Source organism: Rattus norvegicus, chromosome 17 (assembly GCF_036323735.1).
Source record: "Rattus norvegicus strain BN/NHsdMcwi chromosome 17, GRCr8, whole genome shotgun sequence".
Classification (NCBI taxonomy): Eukaryota; Metazoa; Chordata; class Mammalia; order Rodentia; family Muridae; genus Rattus; species Rattus norvegicus.
The window spans coordinates 71,689,424-71,708,820 of record NC_086035.1 but is presented as its reverse complement, the minus strand read 5'-3'; the positions used below and the strand labels follow the sequence as shown (position 1 = coordinate 71,708,820).

The 19,397-nt window shown below is 47.9% G+C and overlaps 1 protein-coding gene across 5 annotated transcripts in view; it reads right to left on the bottom strand.

Annotated features, from left to right (window-relative positions):
* Positions 1-11,389: 11,389 nt before the first annotated feature.
* The window catches only part of Fbh1 (F-box DNA helicase 1), a 38,081-nt gene continuing 30,073 nt past the window's right edge, over positions 11,390-19,397 (bottom strand). For 4 of the 5 annotated variants that reach the window (XM_039095537.2, XM_039095536.2, XM_039095534.2 and 1 more), the window contains 5 exons: positions 18,835-19,032; positions 18,227-18,352; positions 16,936-17,042; positions 12,405-12,536; positions 11,395-11,829 (listed from right to left, as the gene is read on the bottom strand). In XM_039095537.2, coding sequence (XP_038951465.1) covers positions 11,659-11,829; positions 12,405-12,536; positions 16,936-17,042; positions 18,227-18,352; positions 18,835-19,032 — 734 coding nt within the window. In that variant the 3' untranslated portion in view covers positions 11,395-11,658. Of the gene's footprint in view, positions 11,830-12,404; positions 12,537-16,935; positions 17,043-18,226; positions 18,353-18,834; positions 19,033-19,397 lie in introns of all 5 variants that reach the window. The other variant, NM_001106119.1, reaches the window with a different exon arrangement.

Sequence of the window (19,397 nt, the reverse complement as noted above, 5' to 3'; positions counted from 1 at the left end):
CTAGGAGTTTGCCCTGATAGGTTGGGGTCTTGCTTTGGTCCAGTATTTCATCACTGTGCCCTCATTCCTCCCCTTTGGAACGGTAATGTACGTTCTGTGCCATTGTATGTTGGAAGAAAACAGTTTGCTTTTTGATTTTTAACAGGGGTTACAAGTGAGAGATTGCCCCTAGACTCAGAAGGGACTCTGGACTTGGAAACTATGCTGGGTGCAAAGGGCTATGGGAACTTTCAAAGTCAGACTTGGCACACTTTGCATTATAACATGGCTACAGTCTTATGGGGACTAACGAGTGGGATTTGGTGGCTTGAATGAGAATGGCCTCCAAAGGCCCATGTATTTGAATGCTTGGTCCCCGGTTGGTGTGGAACTACTTCAGAAGATTTGGGAGGTGTGGCTGTCTTAGTCAGGGTTTCTATTCCTGCACAAACATCCTGACCAAGAAGCAAGCTGTCGAGGAAAGGGTTTATTCAGCTCACACTTCCATATTGCCATTCATCACAAAGGAAGTCAGGACTGGAACTCAAGCAGGTCAGGAAGCAAGAGCTGATGTAGAGGCCATGGAGGGATGTTACTAACTGGCTTGGTTCCCCTGGCTTGCTCAGCTTGCTTTCTTATAGAACCCAGGACTACCAGCCCAGAGATGGCCCCACCCACAATGAGCTGGGCCCTCCCACCTTGATCACTAATGGAGAAAATGCCTTACAGCTGGGTCTCATGGAGGCATTTCCTCAAGGGAGGCTCCTTTCTCTGTGGTAACCCCAGCTCATGTCGAGTTGCCACACAGAACCAGCCGGCGCAGTGACCTTGTTGGAGGACCGTGTGTCTCTAGGAATGAGCTTTGAGGTTTCAAATGCTCAAAGTGGCTTCAGTGTCACACTCTTCCTACTGTCGGACCGATGGGGTGTGGAACACTCAGCTACCTCTCCAGCACCATGTCTACCCATGTGCCATTACACAGCGGTAATGGACTAAACCTCTGAACTCTATGCTCACTCCAGTTAAATGCTTTTCTAGAATTGCCATGGTCATGGTGTCTCCTCACGACACTAGAACACTGACCAAGACGCCAGCCTATTCCCAGTTAGTTCTCTCTCGTGTTTGTGGATCAGATGTGAGCCCTCAGACACTGCTCCAGCACGTGCTGCCATGCTCCCTCCCCACCATTATGTTCATGGTCTCACTCTCTGAAACTGTAAGTTGCCTCAGTCAAGATAGAGATCATGGGTAGATGAGGAGAAACTTCCAGCATTTGGAGTCCTGAGCTCTTGAGTGTCCAAAGCCTAGGGAATGGTCCGTGCATACAAGCTTCCAGCTCGGGGCTCCAGAAGTCTCACGGTTTGAGTTCTCAAGGTGGAAGCTTATTGTTCGGAGTTAACCACCAGTGCCCTGCGTGAGGTAGCTGTTTAATCTTTCCCTTTCAACAGCAGTGGGTGGTGGCGGCAGACAGCCTTCGAGAGTTATAGCTCTTATCCAGGTCTCTGATGCTGGGACCCTCAGCCCTTCAGCAACAAACGTTAGAACTCTCAGGTCTATGGTGCCAGGATCCCCAGTCTTTTGCAACATCTAGGAAGGAAGTTTCTGAGGCCCTTAGCTCTTAAGGCATCTAGAGCACTTCCAGTGACCAGGACACACATCCTGTCAGTGGGGATCATCCTAAACGGAGTAGCAGTGATAGAGGTAAAGGCGAACAGGGAAGAAATGACCACATTCAAGACTAAAAGGACAAACTGGTTGGGATATCGGCTATCAAGCCTGATAGGCAGTTAACTAGGACCCAACCAACAGGCTCAGAGCCCTGGACTTCAGGCACACACAAGTGAATTATATATTAGTTACTGCAAATTCATTCTGGGTTTGTGACTATACTTGAATACTTGTCTTCAATATTGAAAACCTAGCATATATGCCCTTGCACAAAAATGCACTCTGGGGACCACCAACCAAAGAGCATGTATGGTTGGACCTAGGTCCCCTGCACATATGTAGCAGACAATTCTTGCCTGCCTGTGGGTCCTGTGGGGCTGTCTTGTCTGGCCTCACTGGGAGACAGTATGCCTAGTCCTGCAGTGACTTGATACGGCAGGGAATATTGGTATCCAGGGGAGGCTTCTCTCTTCTCAGAGCAGGGGATGGAGGGTGGGCTGTTCGAGGGGAACTGGGAGGGCTGTGATGGGGATGTAAAGGGAATAAACAAACAAGAAAAGTGATCATTTGTGTGGCATATGAGCTCATACATCATTTGCATCTTACCCTGAGTACCTTTCACCTCATGGATTATCAGGCCATAATAAGAAACACATGTGTGGTGGTTTGAATCCAAATGGCCCCCATAGACTCATGTGTTTGAATGCTTGGCCCATAGGGCGTGGCACTATTAGGAGGTGTGGCCTTATGGGAGTGGGCGTGGCCTTGTTGAAGGAAGTGAGTCACTGTGGACGTGGGCTTTGAGATGTTATATATGCTCAATCAAGGCCCAGTGTTGCACAGTCTTTCCTTGCTGCCTATAGACCAGGATGTAGAACTCTTGGCTCTGTCCCCAGCACCATGTCTGTCTGGATGCTGCCATACTTTCTGCCATGACAATAATGGATTAAACCTCTGAAACTGCAAGTCACCCCCAATTAAATATTTTCCTTTGTAAGAGTTGCCTGGGTCATGGTGTCTCTTCACAGCAATAAAGCCCTAAGACAGCGTGTAAGGAAAAAAATTGCTTTGAAATTATGCAAACACTTGGTAGAATTAAAAACTTGAGCGTCTGGTGAGTGTGGAACAGGTACACCATCTAATATACCTGGAATTGTAACAAAGGAGTGTGTTGGGTCACACCAAAGAGGCATTTGTAAACTCACATGTCACCCAGGTTTCAGATTCCCTTAGTATGGCCAGTCCGATTGTCACCGTTTTCTGGGATTCTCCAGGAGTTCGGCACATTCAGTGTCAGAGTGGCAAGATTTTGTCTTAGAACTGTTGCTATTACTCGGCAGAGGTAACTGTCAGAGCCTCTCAACACTGAGGCTTGGGCACCAACAACTAACGACCCAGCCTGGAGCCGACCTGGTGCAGTTCAAACTCATTCGATCTTCTATTTATGGCTGTTACCTGATAAGAAGAATCCGCCTGTGTGCTACTGAGTTATATTTAAAGCGTTCCATCCCAGAGCTGGTCCCGATGGGGTAAGGGCGGGTGAGCTGGCCCCAACACTCACCAGCTGTAGCACTAGGGAGAACTGCGGGAGTGTTGAAAGGGGACTCAGACCCAAAGCTGCAGGGTCTCCATGACACAGGGCAACAAAAGGATATCTGAGAGGAGTCCCGGTGAGGATCCAGTATTGATAATGTAGCAGAAGCCAGAGGCCTTGAACCAGACCAATGAATGACTCATTGCAATGAACATTTGCCAAGCTGGGCAAAGGGGTCACTGTGTGAGACACAGCGACACACTGCAGCTTCCACAGTGAGATGGGTCTTTTGTTCTTTGATTAAATTTTTATTTTTATTTTCTGTTTTCTTTTGGGGGAAGGTTGCAGGGGCAGAGGGCAGGTATGGAGGGATAAGAGTGGGATTGAGGTATACATTGTGAAATTCACAAAGAATCAATAAAAAGCTGATTTAAAATCCCATTTTACTTAATTAAAATGATGTTTTAAAAAATGCTGCAAGGGGGGTTGGGGATTTGGCTCAGTGGTAGAGCACTTGCCTAGCAAGCGCAAGGCCCTGGGTTCGGTCCCCAGCTCCGAAAAAAAAAAAATGCTGCAAGGAAAAACAGAAGAGTGCTGGGAGTGTTACACACCCGTGCTCCCAGCTATAGAGGCTACAAAGGGAGACCTGTGTCACACATCCATTTGATCAGGAAATTGTAAAGCAGAAGTCTGTGCTTAATCTCTTTAGGAGGTTACTAGAAGGATTGCTCAATAACTGTTAAATAAAACTGAAACAAAATCTTAGAGGGCAAAGGTTTCGCAAGAACTCTGCACAATCAGCAGAACCCTGGGATCCCAGGTCCTCTTCTCTGGCCTCACGTGACCAGCTGCTCCCTCTGGTACATTGCCTCACAATGAATGTGGCTGCTTCTGGGCCAACGGCCAAAAGCACTAATTACAAGACAAGAATGTAATCTTCAAATCCTCTAAAAGGATCTCCATGGACACTTAATTTTTCCAGGACAAAGTGTTTCCTGCACATGGCTGCTGCTGCTTTCAGTGTTCTATGAAATCTTGGTGATTATAGAGGCAAAAATTCTGATTTCGATAGTGGCTCCACTAGATTACATTGCCATCATCCAGACTGTGATGATTAATGTGAATGTGAAAGGTTCTGCAATCACCTAGGAGATTAGTCACTGAGCACATTTGTAAGGGATTATCTAGATTAGGCTAGCCCCTGCTCCTGCCTGTGGGGGATCATCTAGGTTAGGCTAGTCTCTGGTCCTGTCTGTGAAGGATTATCTAGATTAGGTTAGCCTCTGGTGCAGCCTGTGAGGGATTGTTTTGATTAAATTGAGGTGAAGCTAAGTGTAGGATGATGTCACAGGTGAGGCAGGTACAGGATAGAAGGAGGCCTGTCATTGGAGGAGAAGAAAGGATGGGTGGGAGAGAAATTTGAAGGAAGAGGAGGAGACTAGGGGAGAGAGGAGGAGACAGGGCGGAGGAGAGGGGCTGAGAAGCCATGGCAGGACATGATGGCAGGTGATGTTAAGATTCTGCTCTGTGTATTTACAGGTTGTTATTAATGTTCTCAAGGGATGGATAGTACTGGGCATTGTATGTTTAAGTGGGCAATTATATCTTACCAATTGGATCTAAGAGTATTGTGTTGTGTGTTCTTTTATGTGAGGGTTTGAGTGTAGGAAAGTGTGCGGCTGGGATGTGTTTCCGCCAAGATATCTAGCAGATGTCTGGGCACCGCGGTACACAGCTAGCGGGGTAAAAGACACCGTTACTCTTTATTATTTTTATATTTCTACAACAACAGCTAAGACTCACCACTCCCTGGTCTTGGAGCAAGCCCAGAATGATTAAGTATTCAGTGCCTTCTTCCTGGCTGCTTATAGGTCTGCCACTCTGGGTTCCCCTCCAGAATGGACTGCGCCTTCAAATTGTTAGCCAGAATAAATCTTTCTAGAATTGCGCGGGCCGGGTATTTATCACAGTGAAGAGACAATTAGTGAGAAAGGCACACAAGGGCTTTGCCCTCTGCCACCTGTACCCTCAGCAGTATTAATACACTCTCAATGACAGTAGCCACTCTCACTGGGGTGAGACGGAAGTTCAACGCAGGTTTTATCTTTCATTTCCTGGAGAGCTAAAGATGTCAACAATTTGTACTTTAATAACTGTCTATTCTATTCATTTGCCTGTGAATTTCAGTGCATTGAACATGCCTGAAATCACCAGTTCCAGAGAAGAAGGCCATGAAACACCTTGCCAGTGTTCAGTAATTGGCAGGTAGCCTAGATCTGACCAACAAGATGCAAAGTCAGCTGAGAGAAGCTTCAGGTTTTATTTCCTGGACATGGTCATGTCTGAACACAGTGCCTCATTGAACACAATGCTGCTGGGGTCACAGCCTGAAAGAAAGCAGATGTGAACAGTGACAGGGGAACCCTCAGGACTCACCCAGTGATGCTAACAGCCAGATGTCCACCTGTGATGCTAACAGCCAGGTGTCCACCTGTGATGCTAACAGCCAGGTGTCCACCTGTGATGCTAACAGCCAGACGTCCACCTGTGATGCTAACAGCCAGACGTCCACCTGTGATGCTAACAGCCAGACGTCCACCTGTGATGCTAACAGCCAGATGTCCACCTGTGATGCTAACAGCCAGATGTCCACCTGTGATGCTAACAGCCAGATGTCCACCTGTGATGCTAACAGCCAGATGTCCTCCAGCTGCTCCCCACTGTCCTCTGCACTCCTGAGTAAAACTGTCGCTTTTCTGTCTAACACTCTTGCGCTTGCTTTTGGGTGAATTACAGCACACAATGCTCTGATGCTGAATTTGGAATTGCAAAGTAGGGGTGTTAGAACAGATTCTAAAAGGTGGGACCATCTGAACAGGGGAGGCAGGACAGAGAGCTTTGTGTTAGACCCCTGTGTCAGCCTGTCAGGATCCAGAGTAGGAAAGTATACATTAGAAAACAATCTTTAAAAAAAAAAACCAGAACCACTGAAAAATATGACTTCAAAAGGCAAATGAAAAACAAAGCCAAGCGTAGAGGCCATATCTGTAAGCCCAGCACTTGTGAGGCCGATGCAGGGGAACAGAACTTCAAGGGCAGCCTGGACTACACAGGGAGGCCCTGTGGGACAGAGGTGTTAAGAAGAGGCGGGAAGAGGACAGAAGGGGGGGAAAGAGTGAACAAGAGCACAGGAAGAGAGAGGAAGAGGAGAGAAGAAGAAACGGAAGTGATGGTTTTGACTCACAGCCACTGAAGACACATTGGCTACTTCTCGACCTGAAGCACTATCCCTCCCCAATCATCTTACATCCAAAAGTGCTGGAGACGAATTCAGGGACAATCTCTGTAATTAAAATATCACAGAGAAAAAGCGAGTCCCTCTGACTGCTAAGGACATCATTGCATCCTATGTGAACTAAGATGTTTGGAAAGACCCCAGAAAGGGGTACTCACGTAGTGAGGTCTGGAGGAAGTGAGCTGTAGGAACCCTGCCTGTGCGTGCTTCCTCTGTGGCCAGCTTTACCTGTACCCATTCAGTAAAACACCGAAGCCATCGGGTTCCAGTCTCAATGCAAACCACGTCCCTAAAACTCATGGGTAGATGCTGACTAGGGAAGAACCCATGAATCAGGCTTGAGGAAAAATATTCAAAGTCCCCTGTAATCCCATTAGTTGTTCCCAGAGAAAGACCAGATGCTGACCAACATAGGTAAGAAGCAGGGGTAGAAACCAGCAGTGACTATACACTGGATAATCCATAGGGGGCTTTATACCTCCACACTTACTAAGCTGCTTCTGTCCCATCATGTGATCAGGACTGCCACACAGAAGCATCGAGATGAAAAACCACATCTAAGGACGGTGTTAACCACAACTACAGTAACGCTGCCTGGGTATAATGAGCTTCCGTCAGTTTCTGTTCCAACATCTGCCCCAAACTTCAACTCTCTCTCTCTAGATGATCTTATTTCTGACTTCACCAGAAAAATAAAAATTACTAGGTGAAGCCTTGGGTGAGTCTGGCTTTGAGGCGTAATCTGGGATAGCTATTCTGATCTCTGTGGACATGGTTAATGGAAAGCCAGGCTTCTAAGGATGGGGTGGAAGTGGGGTTCCGGGTCAAGGCCTTAGAGGGGAAATTGCAGGCGCTTTGGTGTTCCAAGTAGACAGGATGTTCAGTCTCCACCAGCCTTCCCTAAAGCGGACAGAAGAGCTCCTGGAACTGTCACCGGAGCTACAGACAGGCCAGCTAGGACCAATAGACTCTTCAAACTAAACAGCCAACCTCCACAGTGAAAAATATAAAACCACGCCTACTCAGAACTGGGACAGCTCTGTCCCTTCTGTTCTCCATTTTGAGAATTCTGACCTGCCTCCAGAGCACAGACCACACAGCACCCTCAAATGAGTCCTCCTCACAGTCCTCAGGAGGAGCTGCTGAACCTGGACCCTCCTTCAGCTCTGAGGAAGTTCTCCCCCACTAGCTTGTCTGCTGCAGTGTCCTTCCAGCACTCTCCCGACCGTTCAGGTTGCACCCAGCCTATTTGCTATGCTCTTCTAAGCCTCGCTTCATGGGGTGCAGAGGCACTGTCTGTCTCATTCTCACACTCAGGTTTTAACATATGTAACTAAGGCTCCTTGCCAAAATAGTATCACCCTACCTACCTTCCTATCTTTATCTTTTTCTTTATCTTCGGAGTTTTGTCACTTTCGTTTTCTATGGCAGGGTTTTGTGTAGTCCAGGCTGGTGGCTTCAAACTTATATAGCTGAGGCTATCCTTAATCTCCAGATTCTCCTGCCTCCACCTGCCAAGCTTTGGGAGTTTAACTATGCATCACCATGTCTGGTTTCTGAAGAGAATATTTAAAAGTCTTTTTGCTGGCCGGAAGGTGTTTCTCCTGACATCTATGTAAACTTATACTGACTCCTACTTCCATTTTTTCCAGACACTGTAACTGACCGTCTGTGGGAGCTGATTCAGTTCGTTCTCGCCCAAGTTCACATATTCCCTACTGCCAGCACATGGGAAGACACTGTTACGGTTCCAGAAACCCTGGGGGGCGGGGGCAGGTGGTGGGCCTATAATCCCAGCTGCAGATTTCAGAAATGGAGGCGGGAGGGTCAGGAATACAAGGTCATTGTAAGCTGAGTTCAAGCCCAGACTGTGATTCAAGAGATCCTGTCACACAGACAGAAATAGCCCATAGAACCTCGTTTAGTAATAAAACACGGTCACTTCTCTTCTACATGAACTGATGTCTTCCCAGGTGACTTTGTTGACCAGGTGACCCCTGGGATGCTTCCTAAACCCCACTGGCCACCAAGTTGTCAAAATATGAGTGTTTATCTAGGCCATTGGTGCCCAGGCTGCTTCCTAGCTAATGTTTGAAATACTTATTTATAAGAAGGGCCAGTTTCCAGTTGGCCATCACCTACCTTAGTCTGTCTTAGCATATAAACCATTTCCTCCTGCTTGAGCACATAGCCACTTGTCTTCTGGTGCTCAAGAACTGCTTCTGTTTATAAGTGACCAACAAACTGATCTTTTTGCACTCCTTGATTTGTTTGCCTTTCTTTGGTCTCACAGCACTATGCTGGCTGGTCTCACTCAACGTGACCCAGGCTAGAGTTATCTGGAAGAAAAGTACTTCAATTGAGAAAATGCCTCCCTAAAGGAAGCGTTCACTGCAAATGGTGCCATCCCTGAGCTGGTGGTCCTGAGTTCTGTAAGGAAGCAGGCTGAGCAAGCCCAGTAGCGATCGCATGGGCCTTCAATATCAGCACTCGGAGGCAGAGGTAAGCAGATCTCTGTGAGCCAGGTTGTCCTAGACAGCCAGGGCTACAGAGAAATCCTGTCTCAAAAAAAAACAAAAAAAACAAAACAAAACAAAACAAAAACAAAAACAAAAAAGAGAACAAACGGAGCACACCAGTAAGCAGTGTTCTGTCAGGACTCTTCCTCAGCTAGCTGCCGCCTCTGTTCCTGCTTGACGTCCATGACGAAGTGTAATAGAGACGTGTAAGGCAAATACACTCGTTCCTCTCTAACTTGCTTTTGGGTCGTGGTGTTTTGTCACAGCGATATGACCCTAATCAAGATAGTGTTTGCCACCTTTGGTCAAAGGCTCCATCTCTTTAAAAAGTTCCATAATCTCCCCAAACAGTGCCACCAACTGAGGACCTTTGGTGGCTATGGAGGTTTAAACGGCAGCTCCCCCGGAGGCTCAGGTATTTGGACACTTGGTCCTGAGCTGGTGGCACTATTGCGGGAGACTATGACTGCCGGGGGAAGTCACCCACCGGACTTCGAGAGCCCAGAACCTTCCTCCACCTCTTGCTCTCTCTTCCCTCAGTGTAGATGGGAATTCGAGCACCGTCTTCTATCACAGCTGCCTGCGGCCGTGCCTTCCTTGCCATTAGGGCCCCTCCCTCTGAGCTGTTCTGCCAGGAGCTATTATAGGTCATGGTGTTTTATCACGACTATAAAAAGTAATAAAGTAGCCCCTATTCTCATACTCTGGGACTTGCCTTTTTAAATGGAATTTCCATACATTCCAGCAATCTCCTTCTGGACTGTTAGGGAATATCTGGTCTTGCCTTGGTGCCCTATCCTCCTCCTGTACTGCAGTTTCCTTGGGGACACCCTCTGAACCCTGGCTTGTCCCCTCTCGTGTCACTCACTCAGACTCCAGTGCTATGGGGTGAGGTGTGTAGGTGGTAGATGAGGTAGGTAAACTTCATCCAACGGGAGTGTGAGGAGTGCAGCTCAGCTTCTAACGTGAAAAGAGCCCTCCCAGTAGCCCAGGCTGGCCTCCACCTCCTGAAGGCCGGGATTACAGGGAGACTCGAACCCAGTCTCACCTGATGTAACCAGTGACGCCCAGTCAGGGGGCCTCTTTTTGCTTTTATTTCATGTGTCTCTTTTAAGAGGCTGATGCCCACTTTTCCTCAAACTTCCTTCTCTTGAACACAGTGACAACCCCACTGTCATGGCCATTCCCTGCAATCTGCTGTCGCCCACCTCTGTAAAGCCCTTCTGCATTCTTACTCCAAGTCCTTCATCCTCCACGTTGCTTCAGACTTCTGCTCTTATTACTCCTCACTCCTGTTGAGTTCACTGAAGCCCCTCGATTTACCTGCCCCACCCACCACCTACACACTGCAAACCCCATCCTGCATTTCTAGCTCGGGGCTCTTAACAATGTAGAGCCTCATACAAATGCTTCCTGGGTGATTCTCCTTGGATTGCCGTGAGCCCAATCCCATCCAGCACTGCTCGTAGGCGTTTCCCGTGAAAGCTGCCATCACACCCGGAAGTCCAGCCTGAGACTGGGGGTCATGTTGAGATTCTATCACAGTCCTCACGGCCACCTAAGCACTAACAACTGGCTCTACCTTCTTAACTGCAAAAGAAGTTCTCAAAATCTAGTATAGCTCGGGGTTATTTGTAGGACTTGCTAAACGCTGCCTGCTAGGATGTGAGCTCAGATTTCTGACTCTGGAGATCTGGAGTGGCTTAGAAACTACATGATGCCAGTGGTGGTCACCTGAGAACCATCTGTGCCGTGATACCTCGCCCACTATGATACCATGGGCCAGCCCCTCAGCCGTCAGATCCTGCTGACATTCTAACTCTAGCCTTTAACTTCTCTGACTTCCTTAAAATCCCATCTAAACTATAACTGGAATGACCCGAGACCCGAGGCTGAAGACCTTGGACACTGCTTGGCTGGACTTGAGGCTAACACGGTCAGTTCTCTGGGTGATGCCACGTGCTTTCGCCCACCAGGCACCAGCATCAGTGAAGTGCTCACTGGCAAACATCTCAAAGAGCAGAACAACGTATACCGACACGAACATCCGGGTGGTTCTGTAAGAATGTACCCCTATGGGTACAGTAATCAAGGAACCAATTTTCCATCTCCCCATTAGTGACTCCCTGTCCTCGTCTCCCTGACCTGCAGTGCGTTTAGTCTCCAGCCGTCTCAGCGGGAAACTCAGGAAGCCAGCTACTGTCACTTTATCCATGTCTTCTGGACATGATGCACTTTCCTGTTTATACTGTGACCCTAAATAACAAAGACCCACTATGGCTTGCTCATGTGTCACTCCTCAGCATGAGAACCACGTGGACAGTGACACATGCTGGAATAGAAAACAGGAAACAGAAACAGGAAGAGAAAGCTTAGGAAGGACAACGCTGAAGCGAGACTTCACAGTGGCACGCCACTGGGCGATGCCTGTTTAATTGAAACCATGTAATAAAAGTTTAAATACATAAAATGATTTTTTATCAAAAGAACTTCTTCCACTTCCCTGACCTGATGCATGTGGAGGACAGGCAAGTGGGAACTGGCTATCTGTAAGGAACGGAGAAATGGCAGGACCAACTCTGGCTGGTATCTTCCTCCTCAGAGAGGCTCCCATGAGCAGGAATGCAGCCTGGCATGGCTCCTTCAGCATGGGAGTCACAGCCTCAGAAGACGAGGAAGAGCAGGGCCTCGTGCCTGGGCAGCACGAGGTCTTCCACCGTGCGTTCCATGGCGCGCACCTGCTCTGGGGAGGCAGTCAGGAATGCCAAAGGCCCGATCCGCTGTTCTGCGCAGGAGTGGCACAGGTAGCCACCTTTGTTTTCCTTCCTGTTGCTCTACAAGGATGGATAAGAAAAAGAGGTAAGGGGACAACCTAAGGATAAAGATTTCCCACCAAAAAGAGCAAATTACTGTCACGTCTGCCAAGATGCTGATGCATTGAGGCTGTGACCCTCGCACTCTGTGCAAACACTGGTCACAGCACTATCACCTGGACTTAACTCTGTCCCTGTCCTTAGAGAGGAACAGATCTTCCAGGCTGAGCTAAAGACCGAGGGATGGGAGCTACTGCTGAGTGCACGCTCCATCTCCAGCACCGAGAATAAGAAAGGGATAGAGAACACAGAAAGACCGAACCAGGCCCTCCAGGTAAAAGCTCCCCTCTGTGTCTCGGCGAACCTGCACCTCCCATGCTGCAAGGCTTTAGCACACCCAGAAGTACCTGTCATTCAACCTGACTCCATCTCTGACCAAAAGGCAGACCTCACATCTGCCATGCTTCCACATAAAAAAACTCTTAGGGAAGCATTATACAAATTACTCCATTACCTTCTCATCCAGAACCTAGACAGCCACAAAACTCACAAGCAATAAAATGGGTGGAGTGAATCAGACCCTATAGTGAACGCACATAGGTGATAGGCAGTTTCCTCATGGTAAGGATGGTGTCCACAGGGATGGTGTTGTTGCACTGCCCCACACAGCAGTGGACCACTCCTGTTTTCAAGACGTTACTTGTCAGCTCTGCCTGCAAGAAATACTCCTGTGAAGGAGAGAGAGAATGAGAAGACCAGCAACACCAGCTCCAGCAGCTAGGGGCCCTCCACACCTTCAGACCCCAGAGAGCCACTGTGTAATTCCTCATTTTCTGATGCTCCCAACCCAGTGCTACCGCTAAGAACTCAAGACTCCAGCTGGCTTTCTAGAGACATTGCTAGGTTTTTAAAAAACAGACTGATAAGATATGATAAAGCAAGTACCATTTATAATGACATTTCAGGACTAATTTTGACTTCACAGCCCCTATGCCCAGCTACATCTTATTATTTTAAGATAGAATCTCACTCGGGGTGGGGTTGAACTCTAAATCTTCCTGCCTCTCCCCGTTCCAAGGGCTGAAGGCACAGGCACACTTATGTGCGACCCAGAGATTCATCTGCACAAATTAGAAAGCAGGAGGGCTGAAGCTCAGGACGGTAAGAAACAGTTCCCGCCCGGTGAACACAGTTCAGCTCAGCACTCTCCGATGGGGTCCAAGGCCTGGTTCAGTCCCCAGCACCCAAGTGAAGACCAGCCCAGCCCCTCCTGTCTCCGCAGCGCCCAGCTGCCTAGCAGGGAAGGTTCTTGCAGCTTTTTTATCTGCACGTTGTCTCCATAGAAACACCGCAGCACACGGGAAGGGTAGAGCCTGGCACACAGGAGCAAGCACCCGACAGAACGTCAACCATCTCAGGTACAGGTGTCAGCGGGCCAGGGCCCTCCCTCTCAGGCTGCGTGGCTCCAGAGGAGCTCGATGCGGTGTAGACAGATTGCAGACTGCACGTGTTTGCTGACTACTAAAGTGTGACCCCACATTCTCTGGGTAACAACTAACTGCTTACTGAACTTTTCACTATCTGTGACCCCTATTTTGATTCATTTGGTTCTCTCCCTTGCAGGACTTTTCTACGTGTTACAGAAAACCAGAAGAGGTGGAAGCACTGTGATATTCCTTCCTGTCAGGCTGGCTGGTAGAGAAGCTAGGACTACAGATTAGTGAAGCATGCTGCTGGGTGTCTGTGAGGGTAATGCTAGAGACACTCAGATCCAATAGCCGGATCCATAGTATGGTATTCCTGGGGTGATATAAAGGAAGAGGTGGGGACCAGATGGAGCAAGCAGGTCACATCTGGGGCTTGACCTTCCCCTGACCGTCCCTGTATAGCTTTCTCTGCTACCTCAGTAACAAGGGTGAGCTGCTCTGAGGCAATACACTGGTCCCATTGTGGTGAGCTGTCTGAAACTGAGCCGAGACACAACTGACTTTCTTTATTTAGTGTGTGTTGAGCATGGCACACAAGCCACAATAAAGTGACACAAACACTCAGTTCCTGCTGAGCCCCAACAACTGACAACCTAAACTCCTGAAGTCAGATTCTCGAGAAGGCCTCCCAGAGCAGCAGCACACACACGCCGTGTCTTCTCAGCTCGTAATGAGTCCACACACACGCAAGAGCATTAGGCAACGTTATGAGGAGGGAATCTGCTGACACTTTGGTCCCCTTCTTAGCTATCCAATCCTCCCAGGGCCAGGCTCTCTTACCCCCTGGGCTTCCTCTCCACCTTCACGTATTCTTTTCTCAGCTTTACTGTCTCAAGATGTCCACAAGGCAAAATCCTATCTAATTCACAGTGTGAAATGATTATTTTGCTCTATAATACTTCTCTTGGGATGCTGTGATATGCCAGAATGGTTTGTTAAAGGTCCAACCACTAATGCACAGTAATTCTGTGAGAAAAAACACATGGCAAGTTATAGAAGAGGCTGAAGAGAGGACTTGGTGGTTAAGGGCACTTGCTGTGTGATCATTTAAGAACTTGTTAAGATTCCAGCAGCCACATAACAAGATGGGGATCCTGCAAACCCCTGTAACTCCAACACTGAGGGATCCAATGCCCTCTTTTGACCTCTGCACATGGACAGGCACCTGAAGGCCCGCACACGTGCACCCTCACTAGCACACACAAATGAAGCATTGTGTGACAGGAACTTCTTGCCAATGAGATTGCTACTGTGCAATCCTGTGGGGTACTGGGTTGGAGTCAGCAAACTGTAGGTGGCAAACCCCAGACCTAGGCCTGTCCTGTAAATCAAGTTCACGAGAAGACAGACACACATATGCATGAAGTGGCTGACCCATAGCTGCTCTTATGGCTCTCAGCAGCGCTAAGCTGCTTCTCAAAGCACATGTGGCCAGCAAAATATAAACCATTTACTGTCTGGTGCTCTACAGAAAGTATGTGCTCAGGTGATCCAGGCACCACAGGAAATATGAACTAAGAAAAAGGCTCGGGTTCTAAGTTCTGATGAGAGGGCGGCCATACGCAGTGAGACAGGTCAAGGCTGGCTTTAGAAATCTACAGCTGATTCAAACTCCACAGAAAGACTCTTGGCCAAATAAACCTATCTCAGGGACAAGGAAAAGACAATGGCAATAGAAGGTAAAAGTCTGACTAAAATGCAAGCTAACCAGCCCTGTGCTAAAGGCTGTTGCCCTGTTGTTATTTTAGGGCAAGAACTAACTTTTTTAAACTTATATATTTATTTTATGTATATGAATGCCCTATCGGCATGTGGATGTACATACCAGAAGAGGGCATCAGATCATACTATAGATGGTTATGAGCCACCATGTGGTTCCTGGGGATCGAATGACAGTGCTCTTAACCACTGAACCATCTCTCCAGCCCCTGTTCTGTTGTTACTGTATTCGGCACACTGGAACCAAGCCATCCTCATACCTTAGTTTTCTTTGCACAGAAACTAGACACACATGACTATGTCCAGCTTAACTGTGCTGTGCTAAGTCATATAAAGGAAGCACCTGCAAAGGCTCTCTCTAAGAGCTGACATTATCTTTCCCGAACACAGGAAAGGAATTCCTTTTGTCTACCTTTTAATCTAGACACAGTTTATGGGACAGGGGTTTCTCTTTTCCTCCTATGTAATTCTCGTGCCTAGAAGGTGACTGGCCCACCTAAGAGATCCAGTGAACACCCAATGGTATCAGGGGACTTTTCTACACTATTAGGAACTGAGACTTCGAGTGTCCCTCAGTAACGATGGTAGCCGTCTCTAACATCGATGCCCTGGTGAGGTTCAGCGCTCTAAGGTCTTAGACTGTGGAGCACACACTACGCTGTGTACTTAAAAGAAGGTGCAGTGCAGGTGAATGGCCTCCCTGTGCAGTCTCACACTGTGGGACCAAAAAGCGTCCGGGCTAGCTCTGTGTAAACTTGACACAGTCTGAGTCGTTCTGGAAGACAGAACCTCGGACAGTTGAGAAATGCCTTCACTAGCTGGGCCTGTGGCTCAGTGCCTTGATTGATGATGGACGCAGGAAGACATGGTTCACTGTGGGCGGTGTCATCCCTGGGCTGGTGGTTCTGAGTACTGTGTGAGAGTAGACACAGGAGGCCTCATGGAGGAGGCCAGCACTCCTCTGCAGGCTCTGCATTAGCCCCTGCTCCATGCTCCTGCCCTGACTTCCCGCAGTGATGGGCTACGGTGTGGAAGTACAAGCTGAAGAGACCTGCTCCAGCCTAAGTTGGACTTGGCCGTGGTGTTTATCACCTGGCAGAGACACGAAAGGAGAAAGCACCCTGCCGGCTTTCACCTCAGTTTAAACTTCCAACTTAAATATCTTTGGTTCTGGGAAAGCTGCATGCCAGTAACTGTTAACACAAATTCACGCTTGGGAAGACTGAACTCTTTATACTTATGCCTGTGAAAAGCAGGACAGAGACAGAGATAAGGGGACGAGGAGAGGAAGTAGTCTGTGGAGGGTAAAGGTTGAGAATTACATAAAAGACTGGTATAAACCAGCTCACTTTCTTCAGTCTCCATAAGGGACTTGGCCCCACTGCCTGAACACTTGTGTTCCCCAGAAGGGTGAATTCTTTTTGGAAAGTCTACTGCTGAAGCAGCTGCCATTTCAAAAGGAGCAGAAGGGAGATGTGTAGTTACAGAAAACAAACTTGCCAGTTTTCCCACAGGGCGTGTGAATTAGCTGAGCAAATGCAGAGTTGAGAAATATATGAAAACCATTGACATTTTAAACAGACCTCTAACAGTCTGGCACAAACTCAAATTCTCCTATCACTTGTTAGAGCCTTACCTGCTCTGGTGACCTTGTCTCTACATTTAAAAAGCCAGCACCTTTTTGATTTTGTGAGACACGGTTTCTTTGTGTAACAAGCGCTGGCTGTCCTGGAACTCTCTTTGTGGACTGGGCTGGCCTCGAATTTATAGAGATCAGTCTGCCTCTGACCTGAGTGCCCGGGATTAAAGGCATGCACTACAGGATGGACTGTCTGGAGGACTCTTTAGACCTAGTGTTGATCCCTCAAACCACGAGTGGCTCAAACACGAGGGAAGCAAGTCCTGTCCCCAGTCCTCTTACCCCAGCCAGAGTCAGAATGTTCTCCAGTGATTTGGTCATTATAAGCCGCTTCTTGGCACGAGTAACAGCAACATAGAGTAAATTCCATTCATCCTCAGAAAACGACTCTAAAGAAAGGAGAACAAACAATCAAAAACCTGCCTGCAAAACTCATTTGTCATCCAAATGCTTACAACTCCCCACTAGCTTCCTTACAAACCTCTCAACATTTGCTAACTGTGTATACAAAGTTTTCCTATAAATGCCGAATTGAAAATACCAAGTAAAACCCTCAATAACGCATTACACAAAATACTTGTTTCTTTTTAGTCTTGCTACAGCAAATCTTAGATCTGTGTTAACTGCTCAATACCTGCAATAAACCCACGGGATACTAATGTGTGCAATGGAACCAATGAATACTATTGTCCCCCTTTCCTCTGGTCTGTGAGGCAGATGGTGTTCACAGAGGATATGTCACCCACCATGACCCCACTACTACTCACAGGCTGGAGCTGACTTGAGGTCTGTGCTCCTCCCACTGTCCTACAGTGTCTATCTGGACGAGTTCACTCTTGACTGGAACTGCCTCACATCATCACTTATAAGTCCACCTCCCACCTATCAGCTCCAAGCCTCAGTGCCTAGCAAACTGGGTGAGTCAATCTGTGGACAGACTAGAAGTTCCTAAGCTGTATGTACTCTGAATGGATAGGCTTTGCAATGTAGAAGTCTTATCTCAACACAACAGGTGTCCAAAAAAAGTACATAAATATTGAGAGAGCTTTTTGGTTTGGAAACTTCAAATGCTTTTATTCTGAGATTTAAAATCAAAACAAAAGCACTGCACTACAGACTTTAACGAAGAGCGTCAAGAATTCACTCAAACTAGAGATTGATAAGCAGACCCTCTGCAGGCTGGGATGCAGCGCCGGTCCATGCAGGACTCGCCTCTGAATGCCTAGCATTGCAAATAGTAACACACACAGGGGTTTTTGTCTTGGTAGTAAACGATAGTTTTGAGTCTGTGTGAGGCTAGGACACTTAGTATGTGATGATTCAGACCCAAAGCTGATGGGCATTTGTGTTCACAGGGACATCCCGACTTAATACCTATCAGCTAAGCTACCTGAAAGAAAGGCCCTGTGGAAGACTGAATTCCCTAAACCCACAGCATTAAAAATCAGAAGTTTAGGATAAGGCATTCATTTGTTCTAGAACAGGAGACCATCTATCCTGTCCAAACCAGAGCAGTCACCTCCCAGCTACAAACAGGAGCATCCCAGGAGCTGAGCGCCCACCGTGTCCTTACCAACTCTGAAGTGAGGAAGCTGACCAAGGTTATGCCTGGCACAAGGCACTTTCACGAAATCATCCAAAACATGCACCGTGTCAAACTCTAACCCTTTGGCTTTGTGCACGGTGCCCAAAATGTACTCTAAAAAACAAACGCGGTAAGTTAGATGAGGGCTCCTCAGGGAAAGAAACTAGAGACAAAGCCTCCTTGCAGGTGTGTCCCTAGAAAAAGGAACAGGGAGAAGAGAAGGGCTGAGAAGTAGAAAATTAGCCGCAGGAACACCTAAAAGTATGCACTGGAGAGGCCAAGGTAGCTTTAACATGCCCCACACTCACTCTGCACACAGAAGACAGCGCAGCTTGTCCAAAGTTACACATGGCCATGTCAGGTCTAGGAAATTCTACTCCTTGGAAGTCGAATAGAAATAAAAAGAGCTGGTGGGAAAACAAGTGCCCTGCTTCCTTAGTTACTCATTATTCAACGTGGCGCTGGGGATCAAGACCACCTTTCTCTTCCTGTCTGCCTTTCTCTTAAAGCACAGCCACTGGCGGCCACAGACGCAGACATACTTCAAGACCATCTACTCCTCCTCTTGGAGGGAAGGCAACGGCCGCTCTCCTTACCTGCAAAGTCCAAATCTTCTATGTGGCATCTCTCTATCCTTTCTACCAGTTCTGGGATCCTGACATTGTATTTTTCAACTACTGCGATCTTCGCTTCCAGCTCCTTGTCCTCTGCAGCAGTCACATACCTCTTGAAGCCACTGAAGCCTTCTTTATGCACCCATCTTCTGATGAACCTGTCTTTAATGATGAGGTCTCCTAAGGAGGAGACACATCAGGTGAAATGATCACTCACTGTGTGCCCACAATCAAGTCAGTACAGTGGCCTCTCTGTCCCTGGTTGGGCATCACAAGCCAAATGCTCGAGAATCTCATCAATTTCACAGAGATTAGAAACAGTGCAGTCCAAGCAGGAGAGGCACCACAGAAGTGACAGCGTGTATGGCTGCCCAGACAGGCAAAAGAATGCAGGGGAAGAGGCTGAGAGGACCAACATCAGCAGTTAATGAGGCCACTGAGGAGGAGCGGGAAAAACCTGTCAGTACTTCTAAACACAGGCCCCAAGTGTCCCCTGAAGGGAGGAGAGCAAATCCAGGCCCTCAGTGGAAGAAGACCCTGACTCA